The sequence below is a fragment of the Bombina bombina genome, chromosome 4 (genome assembly GCF_027579735.1).
Source record: "Bombina bombina isolate aBomBom1 chromosome 4, aBomBom1.pri, whole genome shotgun sequence".
Lineage (NCBI taxonomy): Eukaryota > Metazoa > Chordata > Amphibia > Anura > Bombinatoridae > Bombina > Bombina bombina.
This window is the reverse complement of record NC_069502.1, coordinates 927,670,266-927,694,707: the sequence shown is the minus strand read 5'-3', so window position 1 is coordinate 927,694,707 and position 24,442 is coordinate 927,670,266. Positions and strand designations below refer to the sequence as shown.

General features: G+C 42.9%; 1 protein-coding gene across 2 annotated transcripts in view; it reads left to right on the top strand.

Annotated features, from left to right (window-relative positions):
• The window catches only part of MTR (5-methyltetrahydrofolate-homocysteine methyltransferase), a 600,857-nt gene that overhangs the window by 537,369 nt on the left and 39,046 nt on the right, over positions 1-24,442 (top strand). For both annotated transcript variants that reach the window (XM_053711885.1, XM_053711884.1), the window contains 3 exons: positions 4,235-4,390; positions 4,477-4,673; positions 12,608-12,808. In XM_053711885.1, coding sequence (XP_053567860.1) covers positions 4,235-4,390; positions 4,477-4,673; positions 12,608-12,808 — 554 coding nt within the window. The remainder of the gene's footprint in view (positions 1-4,234; positions 4,391-4,476; positions 4,674-12,607; positions 12,809-24,442) is intronic.

Sequence of the window (24,442 nt, the reverse complement as noted above, 5' to 3'; positions counted from 1 at the left end):
GTGACTGATTTTCTGAGCTTATCAACGGATTCAGTTCCCCCTTTAAAGAATTAGCGGTGGTTCGTGTCTCAGGGCTAATCTTGTCTTGGATGTGTGCGGGTGCCTTAGGAGAGTCCGATAAGAGTGGTTGTTTGTCAGTCGGTCCCATCTCTGACTTTATAACAGACCTCAGGTCGTCCATTTTCATGCAGAAGTCCTGCGCAAAGTCCTCCAAAAGTGTATATATTAGATGATCCATCTCCTCTGTATTTGCCTGTATGTTATATTCCGTATGTTGAAGGGATATAATTAGCGCGTTTGCAGCTAATCCTTAGTCGCCGGGGTAAGGGTGAAAAGTACGCTTGGAAGGCCTCTAGTAAAAGTCCAATGAGGTCGAAAAGGTCATAGAACCAGCAAAATTTTCATATGGTTCTATTTGAGAAATGATCAGCTCCTAGGATATCACTATACGAGTGCAAGATGTTGGTTATTCCAAGATATATTTGATAGATATCTCGGTTCCCTTTTGCAGACTCAAGAATTGCGACCGGCCATGTTCCCTGCTTAGCCACGCCCCCCCTTCTCCTATTTTTAAGAAGATGTTTCCAATTGACTCTATCAAGGAGTCTTGGCAAACGGTCCCCAAGGTGGAAGGGGCAATTTCCACTTTAGCTAAGAGAACTACTATTCCCATAGAGGATAGCTGTTCTTTAACCCCTTAAGGACCAGCGACGTACCCTGTATGTCGCTGGCCTTTTTTTGGCACGTGATTGTTTTATAGCGCGGTCTTGCCACCAGCGTTTAGACTGCTCTATTCCACAAAGCCTGCTGGAGGGAGGGCATTAATAGCGTGTTCTTGCTAGACTTGTGCTATTATGTCCTGAAAAAACCCTTAACGACCAGTGACATACAGGGTACATTGTGGTCATTAAGGGGTTAAGGACCCTATGGATAAGAAACTGGAGGGTTTTCTTAAGAAAATGTATGTTCACCAGGGTTTACAATGGCAACCTCCGGTGTGTATTGCTACCATTTCTAGCGCGGCGGCATACTGGTTTCATGCGTTTTCTGATTGCTTTCGAACAGACATTCCCCTTGAAGAGATCCAGGACAGGATCAGGTCTCTTAAATTGGCCAATTATTTCATTTCTGATGCTTCCCTTCGAGTTATCAAGTTGGGAGCAAAGATTTCTAGTTTTGCCATTCTGGCTCGAACTCTTGGTCTGCAGATGTGTCTTCTAAGTCTAAGCTTTTGTCTATTCCTTACAAGGGTAAGACCTTGTTTGGCCCAGCTTTGGCTGAGATTATTTCTGACATTACAGGAGGAAAAGGTAATTTCCTTCCTCAGGATAAGAAATCTAAGCACAAGGGGACGTCAGAGTAATTTTCATTCCTTTCGAAACTTCAAGGGTAAACCTTCCTCTCCCTCTACAAAACATTCAAGACCTTTCCCCCCAGGGGCAGATTTCTTCTCATGATTATCTGTAGACCAGATAACGAGAGGCGTTCTTACGTTTTGTTCGGGATCTATCCGAAATGGGGGGTGATAGTTCCTGTTTCAGTACAGGAGCAGGGTCTGGGATTTTACTCCAATTTGTTTGTGGTTCCAAAGAAAGAGGGAAACCTGGGAGTGGTTGCTCCTGTTCCAATGCAGGAACGAGGTCTGGGATTTTATTCCAATATGTTTGTGGTTCCCGAGAAGGAGGGAACCTTCAGACCAATCTAGGATCTCAAAAGTCTTAACAAAATCCTCAGAGTACCGTCCTTCAAAATGGAAACTATTTGTTCCATTCTTCCCTTAGTTCAAGAGGGTCAGTTTATGACAACAGTACATTTAAAGGATGCGTACCTTCATGTTCCCATCCACAGGGATCATCACAAGTTTCTGAGATTTGATTTTCTCCACACACACTTCCAGTTTGTGGCTCTTCCTTTCGGACTAGCTACAGCTCCCAGAATTTTTTCTAAGGCTCTGGGATCTCTGTTGGCAGTGCTCCGGTTACAGGGTATTGCAGTGGCGCCTTATCTGGATGACATTCTGGTTCAGGCCCAGTCTTTTCATCTAGCAAGCTCCCACACGGAGATGCTTGTATCCTTCCTGGGCTCTCACGGTTTGAAGGTGCATCTGGAAAAGAGTTCCTTAATTCCATCTACAAGGGTAGTTTTTTTGGGAACCATAATAGATTCCATTTTGATGAAAATATTTCTAACGGAGGTCAGAAAATCCAAGATTTTATAATCTTGTCTGTCTCTTCAGTCCTCTCCTCAGCCATCAGTGGCTCAATGTAGGGAGGTAATCGGTCTCAATGCTCTTCTGTCCTGGCCTCAGTTAGCTTCTGCCCGGTTTATCAGATTTCCTCTGGTCATTGCTCAGATCAAGCAAGAGAGGGCGTCGGTAATTGTCATTGCTCCGGCGCGGCCTTGCAGGATTTGGTATGCAGACCTAGTGGAGATGTCATCTCTCCCTCCTTGGAAACTTCCTCTAAGATAGGACCTTCTACTTTAAAGGCCCTTCCTTCATCCAAATCTAGTTTCTCTGAAGCTGACTGCTTGGAGATTGAATGCTTAATTTTATCTAAGCGAGTTTTTTCAGATTAGGTCATTGAGACTATGATTCAGGCTTGCAAGCCTGTTACCAGGAAAATTTACCTTAAGATTTGGCGTAAATATCTGTATTGGTGCAATTCCAAAGGCTACTCTTGGAGTAGAGTTCAGATTCCTAGGATTTTATCTTTTCTCCAAGAGGGTTTAGAGAAGGGGTTATCGGCAAGCTCCTTGAAAGGTAAAATTTCTGCCTTATCTATTTTGTTACATAAACGTCTGGCAGAGATACCAGATGTTCAATCGTTCTGTCAGGCCTTGGTCAGAATCAGGCCTGTGTTCAAACCTGTTACTCCTCCCTGGAGTCTTAATCTTGTTCTTAAGGTTCTTCAGCAGGCTCCTTTTGAATCTATATATTCCTTCGATATTAAGTTGTTATCTTGGAAGGTTTTGTTTCTTTTGCTATTTCCTCTCCTCGTAGAGTCTCTGAACTCTTGGCTTTACAGCATGAGTCTCCCTATCTTATCTTTCACTCGGATAAGGTTGTTTTACGTACTAAATTGGGTTTTCTTCCTAAAGTAGTTTCAGATCGGAACATTAATCAGGAGATTGTTGTTCCTTCTTTATGTCCTAATCCTGCTCATAAGGAACATCTTCTGCACAACCTAGACGTGGTTCGTGCTCTGAAATTCTATTTGCAGTCTTCTGCTCTGTTTGTAGTTTTCTCTGGGAAACTTAAGGGGCAGAAAGCTACGGCTACTTATCTTTCTTTGTGGCTTAAGAGTATAATTCGCTTCGCCTATGAAACTGCTGGACAGCAGCCTCCTGAGAAGGTTACGGCTCATTCTACGAGGGCTGTTTCTTCTTTCTGGGCATTCAAAAAAGAAGCTTCTGTAGAACAGATTTGCAAGGCTGCAACTTGGTCCTCTCTACATACGTTTTCAAAATTCTATAAGTTTGATACTTTTGCCTCGACTGAGGCTTCCTTTGGGAGAAAGGTTCTTCAAGCAGTGGTGCTTTCTGTTTAGTTTCCCTGTCTTGTCCCTCCCTTATCTGTGTCCTCTAGCTTGGGTATTGATTCCCAATAGTAATTAGATGATCTGTGGACTCATTGTGTCATTAGAAAGAAAACAAAATTTATGCTTACCTGATAAATGTATTTCTTTCTTGACATGAGTGCACGGCCCGCCCTGTTTTTGATGAGAGGATATTTTTTGTTATGTTATAAACCTCTGGCACCTCTGCACCTTGTTGCTTCCTTTCTCTCCTTTACTTCGGTCGAATGACTGGGGTTGGATAGAAGGGAGGTGATATTTAACAGCTTTGCTGTGGTGCTCTTTCCTGCCTCCTGCTGGCCAGGAGGTTAATATCCCAATAGTAATTAGATGATCCATGCACTCATCGTGTCAAGAAAGAAAGAGAAATTTATCAGGTAAGCATAAATTTCGTTTTTCTTAGTATTTTATATTGAGGTTGGATTCTGTACATTGTTACAGATTCCATGACTCGGACTACACAACCCTGCTTGCTAATGTAAGCGCACTATTGTCCCCTTTATAGAATATTACCCCGTTCCCTAATCATGCAATTACCTGGTTAGATGGTCGTTGGCGATCTGTTTTAGAATAATCACCTTCAAACCATCTTTTTTTCCTATTGCTTTTACTAATTCATAAGTTAAACACATCATCATATGTTTTCTCTCTTTCCCCAGCAAAACCTAAGTTTACAGGTACAAAGATATTCCGAAATTATGATTTAGAAAAACTGTGCAAATATATCGATTGGAAACCCTTCTTTGATGTGTGGCAACTCAGAGGAAAATATCCAAATAGAGGATTCCCAAAAATCTTTAATGACAAGACAGTGGGTAAGGAATGCTTGTTTTTGCATGTAGGGTTAGAACTGTCTTTCTGTCTATCTTATTTATTTATTTGTTTGTTTTTTCATCTCCAGGTGAAGAAGCTAAAAGAGTTTATAATGATGCCCAAAAGCTGCTCCAGTCCCTGATAAACCAGAATAAGTTTGAAGCGCGCGGTATTGTTGGCATCTGGCCAGCTCAGACTGTGCAAGATGATATTCTTTTATATGCTGAAGAAGCTCCTCGTCCTTACACTAAACCCATTGCTACATTTTATGGTCTGCGGCAACAGGTGACCAGAGGCAATAATTGTTTAGCATTTGTAGTGACCTATTAAGTTACAAACTTGCTTGCATTGCTTCTACATATACTGTATGTGTAAAGCATCTCTGCTTTCTAGGAAACATACAAATATAGAAATTAGTTCCAAACTAAAATATTCTGAGACACCTAAAACTTTAAAGCACGTCAACAACAGAAGATGTTTACAAATGTCACTTAAAGGGATAGGAAAGTCAAAATTCAACTTGCATTGCGCAGCTCTGGATGTTGCCGAGGTGCAGATGAAACAGAGAATGTGCTGGGGTAAAATCCTTGTGATTTAGCTCATGTGCAGTTTGTTACAGGTAAAATTAAATGCTCTGTCCATTAAAAAAAACACATTTATAGAGTGCTGCAGGTATTGTATGCCTAGCTAGATTTTCCTTTTATAAACTGTACATCATGCTTTGCTAATTGAAGATCACTGGATAGAAATATAAATCCCAGATTACGAGTGGAGTGCAACTGTGCATATATCTGACTCCCCCTTTGTCCTCACTACGGCACTCTGAATATTTTCGCACACAGCTCTGTAAAATATCTCAGGATCATATTTTACAGAGCCGTGAGTGGAATATTCAGCTTGTGTCTACAGAATGCTTACCAGGAGGACAGAGGGGGGAGGGAGTGAGATCCGTGCCCAGTGTAAACAGTCAGGGAGAAACGGCTGAGTGCAGGTGAGGGGATTTGTAAGTGACAGCCTTATTTATTAAACAGACAGCCCCAGCATGGGGGCTGGCTGTAAGAACACTAGATAGGGAGTATATGAAAAAGCCTTGCTCAGAAGCTAGTGGATATTACGTATGTATTCTCAAGCACTGAGAGGATTACAAACGTTATAATAATTTTTAGGAAATTTAGCAGCAAAATTGCTAATATATGTCAATTATAAACTTTAACTTTATCTAAATACAAACTTTATCTTCTTTTAGTGCTTTATTTAAATAGACTATATTTTTGTGGGTGTATGTCTCTTTAAGATGTTATGCTCTATCCAAATTAATGTTGAGTTTACTGTCCCTTTAAATTCATATTGTAAAAAGCAGGATATGCGTGTCCAAATTAATTGCAAAACTCCACTTGAAGGCAATTAAATCATACAATGTCTAGTGGGGGTGACTTTAACCCTTTGAGTGCTAAGCACTTTCCCACCTGGGTGCTAAGCTGATTTGAGTTTTTTTTTTTTTTTTTTTTAAATATATATATTTTTTTATATATTTTTTTCAGATCCCCAAGACTTATACCGTTGGAAAGGTTAGGCGATTACCTTTCCAATGGTGGTCTGTAGCTGAGATACAGGCTTCTAAGCAGCATGCCCCCTTTCCCTATACTTGTCATTGTAATTTTTCAATAAAGTTGCACGGTGACGTCATCACTTTATTGTGCGTGACGTCACCGCGCAAAACGTGAGGCCTCAGCGATGCCTGTCACTATACAGGCCCGATCACCGAAGTAGGAGCGTGTGGGAGCCCATAAATCTCCCTCAAGGTGGGAGAGTGCTAGCGACGGCTCTGAGCCGTCGTTCGCACCTGACTGAGACAATTTGCAACGGCTCAGAGCCTTTGTTAGCACTCAACAGGTTAAAAAAAAACTTTCTTTATTTTGCCTGCTTTCCCTGTGGTTGAAATCTAAAAATAGTAATCTTCCACTCTCAGACAGAGGCTGGGGTGCATTCCTTGAAATTAAGAATTCTGACCATCCTACATGCTTCACTGTGATTGCTTGATTAGCACAGTAGCTCAATTATTTCTATCCCTAATTGATCATAGCATAGTAGATAAGATAAAGAACACTCAGGAGGCCTTTTAAGGGGTGGGTTCTTGCACTGCAAAACCTGCCTCATAGACTTTTTTGTATTATATGTTGCAAGCCTTTATATCATACTAAATAAGAGGAAGAAAAAAAACTTTCATAGTGTAATCATGGCCTAAAAACACTGTAAAGAGACCATACTTCAAGGCAAAGTTCACACGTCAAATCTTAGTGCCATTAAAAATGAATTTCTCCAACATAGGTGTGTCCGGTCCACGGCGTCATCCTTACTTGTGGGATATTCTCTTCCCCAACAGGAAATGGCAAAGAGCCCAGCAAAGCTGGTCACATGATCCCTCCTAGGCTCCGCCTACCCCAGTCATTCTCTTTGCCGTTGTACAGGCAACATCTCCACGGAGATGGCTTAGAGTTTTTTAGTGTTTAACTGTAGTTTTTATTATTCAATCAAGAGTTTGTTATTTTGAAATAGTGCTGGTATGTACTATTTACTCAGAAACAGAAAAGAGATGAAGATTTCTGTTTGTATGAGGAAAATGATTTTAGCAACCGTAACTAAAATCCATGGCTGTTCCACACAGGACTGTTGAGAGCAATTAACTTCAGTTGGGGGAACAGTGTGCAGCCTCTTGCTGCTTGAGGTATGACACATTCTAACAAGACGATGTAATGCTGGAAGCTGTCATTTTCCCTATGGGATCCGGTAAGCCATGTTTATTACGATTGTAAATAAGGGCTTCACAAGGGCTTATTGAGACTGTAGACTTTTTCTGGGCTAAATCGATTCATTATTAACACATATTTAGCCTTGAGGAATCATTTTATCTGGGTATTTTGATATAATAATATCGGCAGGCACTGTATTAGACACCTTATTCCTTAGGGGCTTTCCCAAAGCATAAGCAGAGCCTCATTTTCGCGCCGGTGTGGCGCACTTGTTTTTGAGAGGCATGGCATGCAGTCGCATGTGAGAGGAGCTCTGATACTTAGAAAAGACTTTCTGAAGGCGTCATTTGGTATCGTATTCCCCTTTGGGCTTGGTTGGGTCTCAGCAAAGCAGATACCACGGACTGTAAAGGGGTTAAAGTTTTAAACGGCTCCGGTTCCGTTATTTTAAGGGTTAAAGCTTCCAAATTTGGTGTGCAATACTTTTAAGGCTTTAAGACACTGTGGTGAAAATTTGGTGAATTTTGAACAATTCCTTCATGTTTTTTCGCAATTGCAGTAATAAAGTGTGTTCAGTTTAAAATTTAAAGTGACAGTAACGGTTTTATTTTAAAACGTTTTTGTACTTTGTTATCAAGTTTATGCCTGTTTAACATGTCTGAACTACCAGATAGACTGTGTTCTGAATGTGGGGAAGCCAGAATTCCTATTCATTTAAATAAATGTGATTTATGTGATAATGACAATGATGCCCAAGATGATTCCTCAAGTGAGGGGAGTAAGCATGGTACTGCATCATTCCCTCCTTCGTCTACACGAGTCTTGCCCACTCAGGAGGCCCCTAGTACATCTAGCGCGCCAATACTCCTTACTATGCAACAATTAACGGCTGTAATGGATAATTCTGTCAAAAACATTTTAGCCAAAATGAACACTTGTCAGCGTAAGCGCGGCTGCTCTGTTTTAGATACTGAAGAGCATGACGACGCTGATATTAATATTTCTGAAGGGCCCCTAACCCAGTCTGATGGGGCCAGGGAGGTTTTGTCTGAGGGAGAAATTACTGATTCAGGGAACATTTCTCAACAGGCTGAACCTGATGTGATTGCATTTAAATTTAAGTTGGAACATCTCCGCATTCTGCTTAAGGAGGTATTATCCACTCTGGATGATTGTGACAAGTTGGTCATCCCAGAGAAACTATGTAAAATGGACAAGTTCCTAGAGGTGCCGGGGCTCCCAGAAGCTTTTCCTATACCCAAGCGGGTGGCGGACATTGTTAATAAAGAATGGGAAAGGCCCGGTATTCCTTTCGTCCCTCCCCCCATATTTAAAAAATTGTTTCCTATGGTCGACCCCAGAAAGGACTTATGGCAGACAGTCCCCAAGGTCGAGGGAGCGGTTTCCACTTTAAACAAACGCACCACTATACCCATAGAGGATAGTTGTGCTTTCAAAGATCCTATGGATAAAAAATTAGAAGGTTTGCTTAAAAAGATGTTTGTTCAGCAAGGTTACCTTCTACAACCAATTTCATGCATTGTCCCTGTCGCTACAGCCGCATGTTTCTGGTTCGATGATCTGATAAGGGCGGTCGATAGTGATTCTCCTCCTTTTGAGGAGATTATGGACAGAATCAATGCTCTCAAATTGGCTAATTCTTTCACCCTAGACGCCACTTTGCAATTGGCTAGGTTAGCGGCTAAGAATTCTGGGTTTGCTATTGTGGCGCGCAGAGCGCTTTGGTTGAAATCTTGGTCGGCTGATGCGTCTTCCAAGAACAAGCTACTTAACATTCCTTTCAAGGGGAAAACGCTGTTTGGCCCTGACTTGAAAGAGATTATCTCTGATATCACTGGGGGTAAGGGCCACGCCCTTCCTCAGGATCGGCCTTTCAAGGCAAAAAATAAACCTAATTTTCGTCCCTTTCGTAGAAACGGACCAGCCCAAGGTGCTACGTCCTCTAAGCAAGAGGGTAATACTTCTCAAGCCAAGCCAGCTTGGAGACCAATGCAAGGCTGGAACAAGGGAAAGCAGGCCAAGAAACCTGCCACTGCTACCAAGACTGCATGAAATGTTGGCCCCCGATCCGGGACCGGATCTGGTGGGGGGCAGACTCTCTCTCTTCGCTCAGGCTTGGGCAAGAGATGTTCTGGATCCTTGGGCGCTAGAAATAGTCTCCCAAGGTTATCTTCTGGAATTCAAGGGACTTCCCCCAAGGGGGAGGTTCCACAGGTCTCAGTTGTCTTCAGACCACATAAAAAGACAGGCATTCTTACATTGTGTAGAAGACCTGTCAAAAATGGGAGTGATTCATCCTGTTCCATTAAGAGAACAAGGGATGGGGTTCTACTCCAATCTGTTCATAGTTCCCAAAAAAGAGGGAACGTTCAGACCAATCTTAGATCTCAAGATCTTAAACAAGTTTCTCAAGGTTCCATCGTTCAAGATGGAAACCATTCGAACTATCACGGTGGATTTAAAGGATGCGTATCTACATATTCCTATCCACAAGGAACATCATCGGTTCCTAAGGTTCGCATTCCTGGACAAACATTACCAGTTCGTGGCGCTTCCTTTCGGATTAGCCACTGCTCCAAGGATTTTCACAAAGGTACTAGGGTCCCTTCTAGCTGTGCTAAGACCAAGGGGCATTGCTGTAGTACCTTACTTGGACGACATTCTGATTCAAGCGTCGTCCCTTCCTCAAGCAAAGGCTCACACGGACATTGTCCTGGCCTTTCTCAGATCTCACGGATGGAAAGTGAACGTGGAAAAGAGTTCTCTATCCCCGTCAACAAGGGTTCCCTTCTTGGGAACAATATTAGACTCCTTAGAAATGAGGATTTTTCTGACAGAGGCCAGAAAAACAAAACTTCTAGACTCTTGTCGAATACTTCATTCAGTTCCTCTTCCTTCCATAGCTCAGTGCATGGAAGTGATCGGGTTGATGGTAGCGGCAATGGACATAGTTCCTTTTGCGCGCATTCATCTAAGACCATTACAACTGTGCATGCTCAGTCAGTGGAATGGGGACTATACAGACTTGTCTCCGAAGATACAAGTAAATCAGAGGACCAGAGACTCACTCCGTTGGTGGCTGTCCCTGGACAACCTGTCACAAGGGATGACATTCCGCAGACCAGAGTGGGTCATTGTCACGACCGACGCCAGTCTGATGGGCTGGGGCGCGGTCTGGGGATCCCTGAAAGCTCAGGGTCTTTGGTCTCGGGAAGAATCTCTTCTACCGATAAATATTCTGGAACTGAGAGCGATATTCAATGCTCTCCAGGCTTGGCCTCAGCTAGCGAGGGCCAAGTTCATACGGTTTCAATCAGACAAGATGACAACTGTTGCGTACATCAACCATCAGGGGGGAACAAGGAGTTCCCTAGCGATGGAAGAAGTGACCAAAATCATTCTATGGGCGGAGTCTCACTCCTGCCACCTGTCTGCTATCCACATCCCAGGAGTGGAAAATTGGGAAGCGGATTTTCTGAGTCGTCAGACATTGCATCCGGGGGAGTGGGAACTCCATCCGGAAATCTTTGCCCAAATCACTCAGCTGTGGGGCATTCCAGACATGGATCTGATGGCCTCTCGTCAGAACTTCAAAGTTCCTTGCTACGGGTCCAGATCCAGGGATCCCAAGGCGGCTCTAGTGGATGCACTAGTAGCACCTTGGACCTTCAAACTAGCCTATGTGTTCCCGCCGTTTCCTCTCATCCCCAGGCTGGTAGCCAGGATCAATCAGGAGAGGGCGTCGGTGATCTTGATAGCTCCTGCGTGGCCACGCAGGACTTGGTATGCAGATCTGGTGAATATGTCATCGGCTCCACCTTGGAAGCTACCTTTGAGACGAGACCTTCTTGTTCAGGGTCCGTTCGAACATCCGAATCTGGTTTCACTCCAGCTGACTGCTTGGAGATTGAACGCTTGATTTTATCGAAGCGAGGGTTCTCAGATTCTGTTATCGATACTCTTGTTCAGGCCAGAAAGCCTGTAACTAGAAAGATTTACCACAAAATTTGGAAAAAATATATCTGTTGGTGTGAATCTAAAGGATTCCCTTGGGACAAGGTTAAGATTCCTAGGATTCTATCCTTCCTTCAAGAAGGATTGGAAAAAGGATTATCTGCAAGTTCCCTGAAGGGACAGATTTCTGCCTTGTCGGTGTTACTTCACAAAAAACTGGCTGCTGTGCCAGATGTTCAAGCCTTTGTTCAGGCTCTGGTTAGAATTAAGCCTGTTTACAAACCTTTGACTCCTCCTTGGAGTCTCAATTTAGTTCTTTCAGTTCTTCAGGGGGTTCCGTTTGAACCCTTGCATTCCGTTGATATTAAATTATTATCTTGGAAAGTTTTGTTTTTAGTTGCAATTTCTTCTGCCAGAAGAGTTTCAGAATTATCTGCTCTGCAGTGTTCTCCTCCTTATCTGGTGTTCCATGCAGATAAGGTGGTTTTACGTACTAAACCTGGTTTTCTTCCAAAAGTTGTTTCTAACAAAAACATTAACCAGGAGATTATCGTACCTTCTCTGTGTCCGAAGCCAGTTTCAAAGAAGGAACGTTTGTTGCACAATTTGGATGTTGTTCGCGCTCTAAAATTCTATTTAGATGCTACAAAGGATTTTAGACAAACATCTTCCTTGTTTGTTGTTTATTCCGGTAAAAGGAGAGGTCAAAAAGCAACTTCTACCTCTCTCTCTTTTTGGATTAAAAGCATCATCAGATTGGCTTACGAGACTGCCGGACGGCAACCTCCCGAAAGAATCACAGCTCATTCCACTAGGGCTGTGGCTTCCACATGGGCCTTCAAGAACGAGGCTTCTGTTGATCAGATATGTAGGGCAGCGACTTGGTCTTCACTGCACACTTTTACCAAATTTTACAAGTTTGATACTTTTGCTTCTTCTGAGGCTATTTTTGGGAGAAAGGTTTTGCAAGCCGTGGTGCCTTCCATTTAGGTGACCTGATTTGCTCCCTCCCTTCATCCGTGTCCTAAAGCTTTGGTATTGGTTCCCACAAGTAAGGATGACGCCGTGGACCGGACACACCTATGTTGGAGAAAACAGAATTTATGTTTACCTGATAAATTACTTTCTCCAACGGTGTGTCCGGTCCACGGCCCGCCCTGGTTTTTTAATCAGGTCTGATAATTTATTTTTTTTTTTTTTAACTACAGTCACCACGGTACCATATGGTTTCTCCTATGCAAATATTCCTCCTTAACGTCGGTCGAATGACTGGGGTAGGCGGAGCCTAGGAGGGATCATGTGACCAGCTTTGCTGGGCTCTTTGCCATTTCCTGTTGGGGAAGAGAATATCCCACAAGTAAGGATGACGCCGTGGACCGGACACACCGTTGGAGAAAGTAATTTATCAGGTAAACATAAATTCTGTTTTCTGCATGGGCTGTTAGATCATGAATGCGAAGGAATTTATCCATTTTTTTATATTTTCTTCTTTAGGCAGAGAAGGACTCGTCATCTACAGATCCGTATTACTGTCTGTCTGATTTCATAGCTCCCCTGGAGTCGGGGGTACAGGATTATTTAGGCATTTTTGCTGTGGCATGCTTTGGGGTAGAAGAATTGAGCAAAGAATATGAAAGACAAGGGGATGACTACAACAGTATCATGGTTAAAGCTTTGGGTGATAGACTTGCAGAGGTAAGTTGTTTTTTTTAGAATGGAATCCTGTATCCCATATTTAATCGTATAATATACATTTGTGTTGAAATGTTTATTTGTGTGTGCGCCATCCTGTCAGTTTATGCTGGATCAAGCTTTCAGTTTTCTAAAAAGCATATAACAGTTTGTTTATTTACCTAGGGCTTTTGTATTAGACAATGCTACAGCAAAAATTACTGTGCCATGGTCACATCTGGAAGATTTATCCTTGTTTTTGTTTAATGTAAACAGCAAACACATGCATTAGATCTGGAGATATAAAATATAAAGCTTTAAAGTGCCATAAAACATGTTGAGATCTGTGCATATCCTAAAAGGGCTAATTAAAGGGACACTGAACCCAAATTTTTTCTTTCATGATTCAGATAGAGCATGACATTTTAAGCAACTTTCTAATTTACTCCTATTATCAAACGTTCTTCATTCTCTTGGTATCTTTATTAGAAATGCAAGAATTTAAGTTTAGATGCTGGACCATTTTTTGGTGAACAACCTAGGTTGTTCTTGCTGATTGGTGGATAAATTCATCCACCAATAAAAAATTGCTGTCCAGAGTTCTGAACCAAACAAAAAGCTTAGATGCCTTCCTTTTCAAATAAAGATAGCAAGAGAACATAGAAAAAATGATAATAGGAGTAAATTAGAACGTTGCTTAAAATTGCATGCTCTATCTGAACCACGAAAGATAAAATTTGGGTTCAGTGTCCCTTTAAGTTAAAATAGTTTGCATAAAAAATTCTGCCTTTTTAGGATCCCGGTTTCCGGGCTCTCTAGGAGGATGGGTTTTCTTTTTCCCATCCCTACTTGGTTGGCGCTATTTTTACGCTTGCTACTCGTAATACTAGCCTGTGTGAGGATAGTTTGTCGCTCATAGAGCCGCCGGATATAAGGATGGAAACTCCTGTTAAAGAGGATGTTTCAACCTATGGGATATTTGCTTTACTGGCAGTGCTTGTCACCACAGTTGCTGGAGCATCTCCTTCGCAAAAATGATCAATGTGGAAGGTTCCCTCAACATTTTTCAGGAAAGAATTACGGCCTTCTGGGTTACTAATTTTTTTTATCTGTGCTGTTATTACGCAGATTAATTAGCCTATGGCTAAGACTTCAGGGTTTCTGTTCAGGACCGTAAGGCGATCTGACAGATATAACTTCTAAGTCTAGTCTCTTTCCCTCTCCTTTAAGGGAAGGAGTTTGTTTGACTATTTCCACGGTTTCAGGGGCCAAGAGTGTCTTCATACCGTAATATAAAGAGAACAAATCTAAGGGGCAAAGTTCATATTTTCGTTCCTTTAGTTCTGATAAAAGCTCAGCGTCAGAGGCCTTCACTAAGCCACATCAAACCAAGAGTTCTTGGAAGCCGGCTCAGTCCTGGAATAGATCCAAGCAGAGCAAGAAGCCTGCTGAGACTAAGTCCACATGAAGGGGCGGCACCCGGTCCTATTTTGGATTATGTAGGGGCAGACTGTCGCTCTTTCAGAGGCTTGGTTCAGGGACGTGCAGGATCCTTGGGTCCTGGAGGGCAAATTCATCCTCTCAACCTGTCTTCAAGACTAGGAAGAGGTAAGCTTTCTGGAGTGCGTAAGGGATCTGTGCAAACATTTTCGTAGTCCCAAAGGAGGAGGGAACTTTCCGTCCAGTTCTGGACCTAAAGTGCTTAAACAAATTTCGAAATGTCGCCTCGTCAAGATGGAGACAATAAGGTCCGTCCTTTCTTTAATTCAGGAAGGGCAGTTTATGACCACTATAGATCTGAAGGAAGCATTCCTTCACCTTCCAATCCACAGGAAACACTTCCAGTTCCTCAGGTTTGCATTCCTGGACCAGCACTTCCGTTTGGTCCAGCTACTGCTCCAAGAATTTTTACAAAGGTTCTAGGGGCTCTTCTAATAGTCGCCAGAACCCGGGGTGTAGCAGTAGCTCCTTACTTGGACGATATTCTGGTACAAGCTCCATCATTTCGTCTGGCGGAAGTCCATTTGGCATCTCTCCTCTGTCTTTTTCGATCCCACAGAGGGAAGATAAATAGAGAAAGGAGTTCTCTTATTCCAAGCACCAGGGTGGAATTCCTGGGCACCATAATAGATTCCATAGACATGAGAATATTTCTAACAGCCAAGAGAAGTTGCAAGCTAGCAACTTCTTGCCCTCCAGACCTCCTTATGGCCATCTGTGACTCAGTGTATGGAGGTGATTGGTCTCATGGTGTTCAGCATGGACATTGTTCTCTTTGCCAGGTTCCACCTCAGGCAGTGGCGTCTGTGCATGCTGAGGCAGTGGAACGGAGATCATTTGGATCTGTCTCAACAGATTTCTCTGGACAACCGGTCAAGAGAATCGCTCTCTTAGTGGCTCTGTCAGGATCACCTCCTTTTTAAGACCATCCTGGGTGATGGGGGGCTGTTTGGGTGGCAAAAAGGCGCAGGGCCTGTGGACGCAGGAGGAGAGCTCCCTCCTGTTCAACATTCTAGACCTTCGGGCTATATTCAATTCTCTGAAGGCTTGGCCCCTACTGGGTTCATCCCAATTTATCTGATTCCAATCAAACAATATAACCTTGGTAGCTTACATCAGCCATCAGGGGGGAACGAGAAGCTCCCTAGCAATGAGGGAATAATCTCAGATTCTGGAGTGGCCCGAGACCCACAACTGTTCACTGTCAGCAATCCACATTCCGAGTGTGGACTTCTGGGAAGCGGATTTTCTCAGCAGACAATCCTTTCATCCGGGGGAATTGTCTCTCCATTCTGAAGTGTTTGCAGAGATATACAACAGGTGGGAAACGCCGGAGATAGTCTCATGGTGTCCCGTCTCAATACTAAGCTACCCAGATATGGGTCGAGGCCCAGGGATCCTCAGGCGGTGCCTTTGAGGTTCAATCTGATTTCTCTTTTCCTGCCATTACCACTCCTTCCTTTTGAGTGGTGGCTCGAATCATACAGGAGCAGACTTCAGTGATATTGATTGCTCCATCGTGGCTGCAAGGATATGGTTTGCGGATCTAGTGGGGATGTCATCATCTCCTCCTTGGAGGTTACCTTGTCGCAGGGATCTGCTGGCACAAGGTCACTTTCATCATCAAAATCTAGATTCTCTGAGGCTGACTGCATGGAGATTGAACGCTTAGTCTTAGCCAAGAGAGGGTTTTCCGAGAGTGTTATTGATACCCTCATTCAAGTTCGTAAGCCGGTTACGCGTCGCATCTATCATAAGGTGTGGAGGACCTACTTATTCTGGTGTGAAGAGCGTGGTTTGTCCTGGCACAAAGTAAAGATTGCCAGGATTTTTCCTTTTCTCCAGGATGGACTGGAAAAGGGCCTCTCAGCTAGTTCTTTGAAGGGACAGATTTCGGCCCTGTCTGTTTTACTGCACTAGAGGCTCGCTTAGCTTCCGGATGTTCAGTCTTTTGTTTAGGTTCTGACTAGGATCAGGCCGGTGTTTAGATCTGCTCCTCCTTGTTCTTAAAGCTTTGCAACGGGCTACGTTTGGGCCTATGCATGAGGTTGACATTAAAGGGACAGTCAAGTCCAAAATAAACTTTCATGATTCAGATAGGGCATTTATTTTTTTTAAATTATTTTTTATTAAAGAAGCACAGGTACAAGAGATTAAATGCAAACACTTACAAAGTGGAGTTACATCGACATTACAATTCACATTATGGAATAGATGCTACATGTTGGATATCAATACACTATTAGCGGTATACTTGGTTTTGTTAAGTACAAGGATAGATGGTAATTTCTATTCACAATACAGATTGATCCCAAGGGTGATTAACTAGGATACATGCTACTCTTTAGTACATTGAGAAATATATCAGAATTAGTTAAGTACCACTTCTTGTTGAACCTATGCCTCTTAATTTTATAATAACATAATAAAACAAAACAAAACACATACACAAAAAAAAAACAGAACAAAAATAACCAGATCATTGTCATAATGATTCTATCTAGGTATGCAGTTTCTTTGGCAGATCTAACAGGCATCAGTGATATGATTAAGGAAAGTGGCCATAAGATATTTTAATTTTAACATTGTGATAAAGGAAAGAGAGTTGCAGATTCGTGATAATCTAAAGTCTGTGCCGTCCCATAAAAAATAAGATAGCAGCGTGCGATTCATTAAACAGTGCAGTCTCAGTAGGGTCTAAGTGAACAACAAAATTATGAACTAAACAGTGATCCATAAAGAACGCTAAATTTGTCGAGTCGATACAGTTATAAGGTGTTACCGCTGTAGTTCTGAATGCTCAAGAATCAAGGTAGCTATAAAATTGTAAATAATAGTCAGACTTGATTTAGCAATACGTAGCAAGGTTAGAAAGTGCCTTATAAAAATCTATAACAAACCCAAACCTCTTAACTGAATCCTTTGTAAATGGGTAGTTTCGTCTGTCGTATGAATGCACACTCAGGAAAGATTCTAAGGTGAGTGATGAGTAATTAAACAGTATAGAACTACAATCAGAATACAATATAGGTTCCTCAGGTAAGACCATTTAAAGTAGGTTAAATTAGCGAAATCAGCAGTAGGCGTAAATTAAAGTCCCAGACTTGTCATCTATTCAAAGAAAGTGTATAGAATAGTAACTATGATTAAGGAGCAGGCAAATAGGCAGGTGTTGAATGCTTGTTTGATGGCGGGGCAGTAGTTTTCATACTTCCCAGTAATTTAGTTCTATATCAACTAATGTATTGCTAGAATATGGAAAAACATACATATGTGATCTGGTTATGTAAGAGAATGAAAACTTTCCCTTAAAACATTAGAACAAAATAAAGCAAATGACCAACAGGGCCATGACTAAGAACCAATCTAAAGAACACATTTAGGAAATCTATAACATGACAAAACTTTGTCATCAACATTACAGCTAAAGTGCAGCGGATTTGTAAATTAGCCATGCAGCAGAAATCTTCTATTATAATAATGATGCTAATCTAATCAGCCAGTCAGGTCCAGAGTATGTCCACTTAGCCGACACCTCTCCTGTACCTCATAGCCCACAAAAAGTTAGGACCATCGATCGCTTCGCTTTGCCTGCACAATAGCAGATGCCCTGAAGTGAAGGATGTCACACAGTTTCTTTCTATCTCTAACTCCTGCGCCATATATTCTTTTTGAACCTTGGGTTCCACTAAATTTATGCAGGAAAGCGTGTCGGCATGGTACACAGTTATCTTTAAAGTACCCAGCTCCATATTTAAAGGGGCACCATTGTGCCATTTTCACCTTTATAGCTCTCAAGGCAGATATTTTCCATAGTGGGGCAAGGAAGGTTCAATTTCCTATTCATCTCTTTGATCATCAAGTAGTCAGATGTAGTAAGCGTGGAGATAAAGCTTGCTGGAGCATTAACAGATCCTGTGGCCGCTGGTATTAGGGCAGATCGATCAGAGGCTATCTCCATTGTTACTTCAGTGTTAACGAATGTTGCGTCGACAGGGGACTGTCTTAAGACCTGTGGTTTCTTATACAGTTGAACTTTATTTAGAAGTTCCCCTATTGATGCAGATAGGGAGTCAATTAAAGGTGCGAACAGTTCAGTTAGGTTAACAGTAATATGTTCCATTTTGTCAGGATATACAAGAAGATGTGAATTGTGGGAAACTATATACAGCGTTGCAGCACTAGGTCCCGCCACAGCGCCAGCCGGCTTCTATCAGTAGAAATTGCTTCTCGTAGCCAAGAGATGGTAATCCTTGATCCTAAAAAGTTCCCAGACACAAATATTGTCAAGGGCAGTACGGATGGCTGGAGTTATGACCACCAAACAACTTAATAGGTAACAGCTTAGACGGAGCTACATAAGTTAGTGGCCATCTTGGAATGCCGCCCACCAGAAGTCTCAGGGCATTTATTTTTAAACAACTTTCCAATTTACTTTTATCACTAATTTTGCTTTGTACTCTTCGTATTCTTAGTTGAAAGCTAAACCTAGGAAGGCTCATATGATAATTTCTAAAACCTTGAAGGCCGCCTCTTGTCACATGCTTTTTTATTTGCTTTTCACAACAAAGGAGAGCTAGTTCATGTAAACCATATAGATAACATTGTGATCACGCCCGTGGATTGTGGCAGACACTGCATTAGTTGGCTAAAATGAAAGTCAATAGATAATAAATAAAATGTCATGTGATCAGGGGGCTGTCAGAAGATGCTTAGATGCAAGTTAATCAGAGGTAAAAAGTGTATTAATATAACCGTGTTGGTTATGCAAAACTGGGGAATGGGTAATAAAGGGATTATCTTTTAAAACAACAAAAATTCTGGTGTTGACTGTCCCTTTAAGTTGTTGTCTTGGAAGGTTCTTTTTCCACTAGCTATTGCTTCTGCGCGCAGTTTCTCTGAGATTGCTGCCTTGCAATGCGACACTCCTTATCTGGTGTTCCATGCTGATAAGGCTGTTCTACGAACTAAGTTACGATTTCTTCCTAGGGTTGTGTCAAATCGCAACATCAATCAAGAAATTTTGGTTCCTTCCTTATGTCCTAATCCTTCTTTTTTCGAAGGAACGTTTACTGCATAATCTAGATGTGGTTTGTGCCTTGAAGTCCTATCTTCAGGCTACGAAGGAATTTAGACAAACTTCTTCTCTGTTTATCTATTCTGGCAAGCGTAGGGGTCAGAGGGCCTCTTCAACCTCCTTATCTTTTTGGTTGAGGAGTATCATCCGCTTAGCATATGAGACTGCGGGACTTAAGCCTCCTCAGGGGATTACGGCTCATGCTACGAGAGCAGTGGCTTCCTCTTGGGCCTTCAAAAATTAGAATTAGATTTGTAAGGCGGCTACCTGGTCCTCCATATTTTTTTTTCAAAATTTTACAAGTTTGATAGTTTTGCTTCTGCTGAAGCATCCTTCGGGAGAGAGGTTTTGCAGGCTGTGGTTCCCTCCGATTAGGTGCCGCCTCTCTTTTTTACCCTTCTGTTGGCATTCAGTGTCCTCTGAAGCGTGGGTATAATTTCCCACAAGTAAGGAATGCAGCTGTGGACTCTCCCTGTATTAAGAAGGAAAACATTATGCTTACCAGATAATTTCCTTTCCTTCTGTACAGGGAGAGTCAACAGCTTCTGCCCGTGTTCTCCGATGGGCGGCCCTAAATTTTAATTTATTTTTCTGGTACCTTTTTCACCCTATTTCTCCTACTGTTCCTTGTTCCCTCTGCAGAATGACTGGGGGATGAGGGTATTGGGGGAGGTATTTTAAGCCTTTGGCTGGGTGTCTTTGCCTCCTCCTGGTGGCCAGGTTCAGTATTTCCCACAAGGAATGCAGCTATGGACTCTCCCTGTACAGAAGGAAGGGAAATTATCTGGTAAGCATAATTTTGTTTTTTTACTAGCTTCTGCGACATGTCAGTTGTCCTGTTTTATATATAGGGGCTTATATTAATCTCTCTTATTAAGGTGAGTTTTACTTCTGTCTGCGTATCTTTATGGTCCTATTCTCATGGAACATTCCCAGTTCCTGCGGTTTGCCTTTTTGGACAAAACTCTTCCCCTAGAATCGTAAGGTTCTAAGGGCTCTTCTGGCAGTGGCCAGATCTCAAGGGATTACGGTGGCACCTTACCTGGACGATATCTTGGTTCAGGCGCCATTTTTTCATTTAGCAAGATCCATTTCGGATTCTCTGTTGTTGATTTTCCGCTCTCACATTTGGACGGTGAATCTGGATAAGAGTTCCTTGGTGCCAGATATCAGGGTATGTTTTTTTGGTGACGATCACTGTCTCGATCTCCATTGAGATTTTTTTGACAGAGGCTAGAAAATCCAATCTTCTTGCTACCTGTCATTCTCTTAAGTCCTCTGTCCATCCCTCAGTGGCTCTGTGTATGGAAATCAAGGATCTTAGGGTGCCTTCCATGTATATCCTTTTGCTTGTTTCCATCTGAGACCTCTACAGTTATGCATGCTCAAACAATGGAATGGAGACCACTCTAAGACTATCCTCTGAGAGAGATCAAACTTCTGAACAAGGGATTCCCTGTCCTGGTGGCTTTCTCAGTACCATTGGTCCTAAGGGGGACATACTTCCTGAGACCATCTAGTAAGATTGTGCTTAAGAATACAGTATCAGCCTTTTTTTTTGGGCTGGAGAGCAGTCTGAAGTTCCTTAAGAGCTCAGAGAATTTGGACTCAGGAGTCTGCACTCCCATTAAATATATTAGAGTTGAGAGCAATCTTCTCTGCTCTGATAGCTTGGCTTCATGTGAGTTTGGTTCGGTTTATCAGATTTGTATCGGATAACTTTTCCATGGGACTCCGGTCTCATCTACCTGTTTCTTCTGTTTGTCCTTCTCCATGGGTGATTGCCCATGTCAATCAGGAGCAGATGTCGATCTAATTGCTCCAGCTTGGCCTTGCAGATTTTGGTTTGCAGACAGGGTGAAAATGTCGGCTTTTTCTTCTTTGCGATTTCCTTTGAATAAGTGACCTTCTACTTCAGGGTCCTTTTTCTACATTCAAAGTTTCAAACCTAGCTTCTCTGAAGCTGACTGCTTGGAGAATGATCGCCTAGTATTGTCTAGACGAGATTTTTTTCTGACAGTTATTGATACCATGTTTTAGGCTCATTAGCCAGTATCTTTCAAGATTTACCATAAGGTATGATGTTCTTACCTTTACTGGTGTCATTCTAGGGGTTTCCCTTGGAGTCAGGTGAGGGTTCCCCGCATTCTGTCCTTTCTTTAGGAGGACCTGGAGAACGGCTTGTCAGTCAGTTCTCTGAAGGAAAAGATCTCTGCCCTCTTGATTCTTTTGCATAAACGTCTGGTCGAATACCAGATGTTGATTTTTTTTGTTCAGGCCCTGGTCAGAATCAGGTCTGTATTTAAGTCTGTCCCTCCTCTGTGGAGCCTTAATCTTGTTCTTAGGGTTCTGCAGCAGACTCCATTTGAGCCTATGCACTCTGCTGATTTTAAGTTATTGTCTTACACGGTTTTGTTTCTTCTAGCTATATCTTCTGCTCGTAGTGTCTCAGAGCTTTCAGCTCTACAGTGTGAACCCCTTACCTTATTTTCTATTCTGATAAGGCGGTCCTTCGTACCAACTTGGGATTTCTTCCTAAGGTAGTTTCAGACCGCAATATCAAGAAATTGTCGTTCCTTCATTCTGTCCCTATCCTTCTCATAAGGAACGTCGGTTACATAACCTGGACACAGTGCGTGTTTTGAAGTTCTATCTGCAGGCTACTAGGGATTTTTGGCAATCTACTGCCTTTTTGTTGTGTTTTCTGGTAAACGTAAGGGACAAAAAGCCACTTCTACTATTCTTTCTTTTTGGTTGAGAAGTGTCATTCGGTTGTCCTATGAGACAGCTGGACAGCAGCCTTCTGAGAGGATTACGGCTCATTCCACTAGGGCTGTCTCTTCTTCTTGGGCCTTTAAAAATGAGGCTTCTGTGGAACAGATCTACAAGGCAGCCACTTGGTCCTCGTTGCATACTTGAACATTTGCGCTTTCTTTTAAAGTAAGTTAGCTACATTGGAAGTTCCGGAGGCTAAACTGCCTGAGGAACCTTTGATCCCTAAATTAAGAACGAATGGGAGAGGAATGGATCTTCTTTCCCCCCTTCTTCTTCCTTTAAGAATTTTTTCCTGGTTCTAATTCTTTTATCTGTGATGCCAATATGCAGATTATTCGCCTAAATGCCAAAACTGCTGGTTTTCCTGTTCAGGCCCGTTGGTTGAAGTCTTGGTCTGCGGATATGACTTCTAAGTCCAGACTTCTTTCCCTCCCATCCAAGGGAAAGATTTGTTTGGCCCAGGCCTGGACTCAATTATCTCTATGGTTACAGGGGGCAAGGGTGCCTTCCTACCGCAAGATAAAAAGAACAAATCTAAGGGGCAAAATTCTAATTTTCATTCCTTTCGCTTTGACAAAACCCAACATGAACGGTCCTCTTCTAAGTCAGAGCAAATCTAGGGAACTTGGAAGACGGCTCAGTCCTGGAGTAAGCAGAACAAGAAGTCCACCAAGCCCAAGTCGGCATGAAGGGGCGGCCCCCGGGCCTCTCCTGGATCGCATAGGGGGCAGACTCACTTTTTGCAGACGCTTGGTTCAGAGATGTGCAGGATCCATGGGTCCTAGAGGTCATAGATCAGGGTTACAAAATAGGCTTCAAGTCTCAGCCTCCCAGGGACAGATTCCTTCTCTCAAACCTGTCTTCCAGACCAGAAAAGGAGATCTTCCTGGGGTGTGTTCGGGATCTGTCCTCCTTAGGAGTCATTTTCCCGGTTCCTACAGCAGGGAGAAGTTTGGGATACTATTCAAACCTTTTCGTGGTCCTGAATAAAGAAGGGAACCTTCCTTCCCATTCTGGACCTAAAGTGCTTAAAAAGATTCCTAAATGTTCCCTCGTTCAAGATGGAGACATTACGCTCCATTCTTCCCTTGGGTACAGGAAGGGCAGTTCATGACCACTATAAATCTGAAGGATGCCTACCTTCACAACCCAATTCACAAGGAACACTTCAGGTTCCTAAGGTTTGCGTTCCTGGACCAGCACTTCCAGTTTGTTGCACTTCCATTCGGTCTAGCTACTGCTCCAAGAATTTTTTACGAAGGTTCTAGTGGCCCTAGAACCCGTGGTTTAGCTGTAGCTCCCTACTTGGACAATATTCTGGTTCAAGCACCATCGTTTTGTCTGGTAGAAGACCATTCGTAATCTCTCCTCTGTCTTCTTCGATCCCATGGATGGAAGATAAATCTAGAGAAGAGTTTTCTTATACCAAGCACCAGGTTGGAATTCCAGAGTGCTATAATAGACATCATGAGAATATTTCTATCGGACCAGAGACGTTGCAAGCTAGCTTCAACATGTCGTGCCCTCCAGAACTTCTTAAGGCCATCTGTGGCTCAGTGTATGGAGGTGATTGGTCTCATGGTGTCAAGCATGGACATCATTCCCTTTGCCAGGTTCCATTTCCGGCCGTTACCACTGTGCATACTGATGCAGTGGAACGGCGATCATTCGGATCTGTCTCAACAGATTTATCTGGACAACGGTCGAGAGAATCGCTCTCTTGGTGGCTTTGTCCGGATCACCTGTCCCGAGGGACATCCTTCTCCAGACCATCCTGGGTGATTGTGACTACGGACTCAAGTCTGTCAGGATGGGGAGCTGTTTGGGGTGCCAAGAAGGCACAGGGCCTGTGGACTCCGGAGGAGAGTTCCCTCCCGATCAACATTTTAGAACTTTGGGCAATCTTCAATGCTCTGAAGGCTTGGCCCCCACTGGATTCATCTGTTTATCAGATTCCAATCAGACAATATAACCTCAGTGGCTTATATCAACCATCGGAAGGGAACGAGAAGCTCCCTTGCGATGAGGGAAGTGTCTCGGATTCTGGAATTAGTGGAGGCTCACAACTGTTCGCTGTCAGCGATCCATATTCCAGGGGTGGACAACTGGGAAGCAGATTTTCTAAGCAGACAATCCTTCCATCCGGGGGAATGATCTCTATATCCCCAAGTGTTTGCAGAGATTTGCAACAGGTGGGGGATGCCGGAAATAGATCTCATGGCGTCCCATCTAAATACCAAGCTACCCAGATATGGGTCAAGGTCCAGGGATCCCCAGGCAGAACTAATAGATCCACTAGCAGTGCC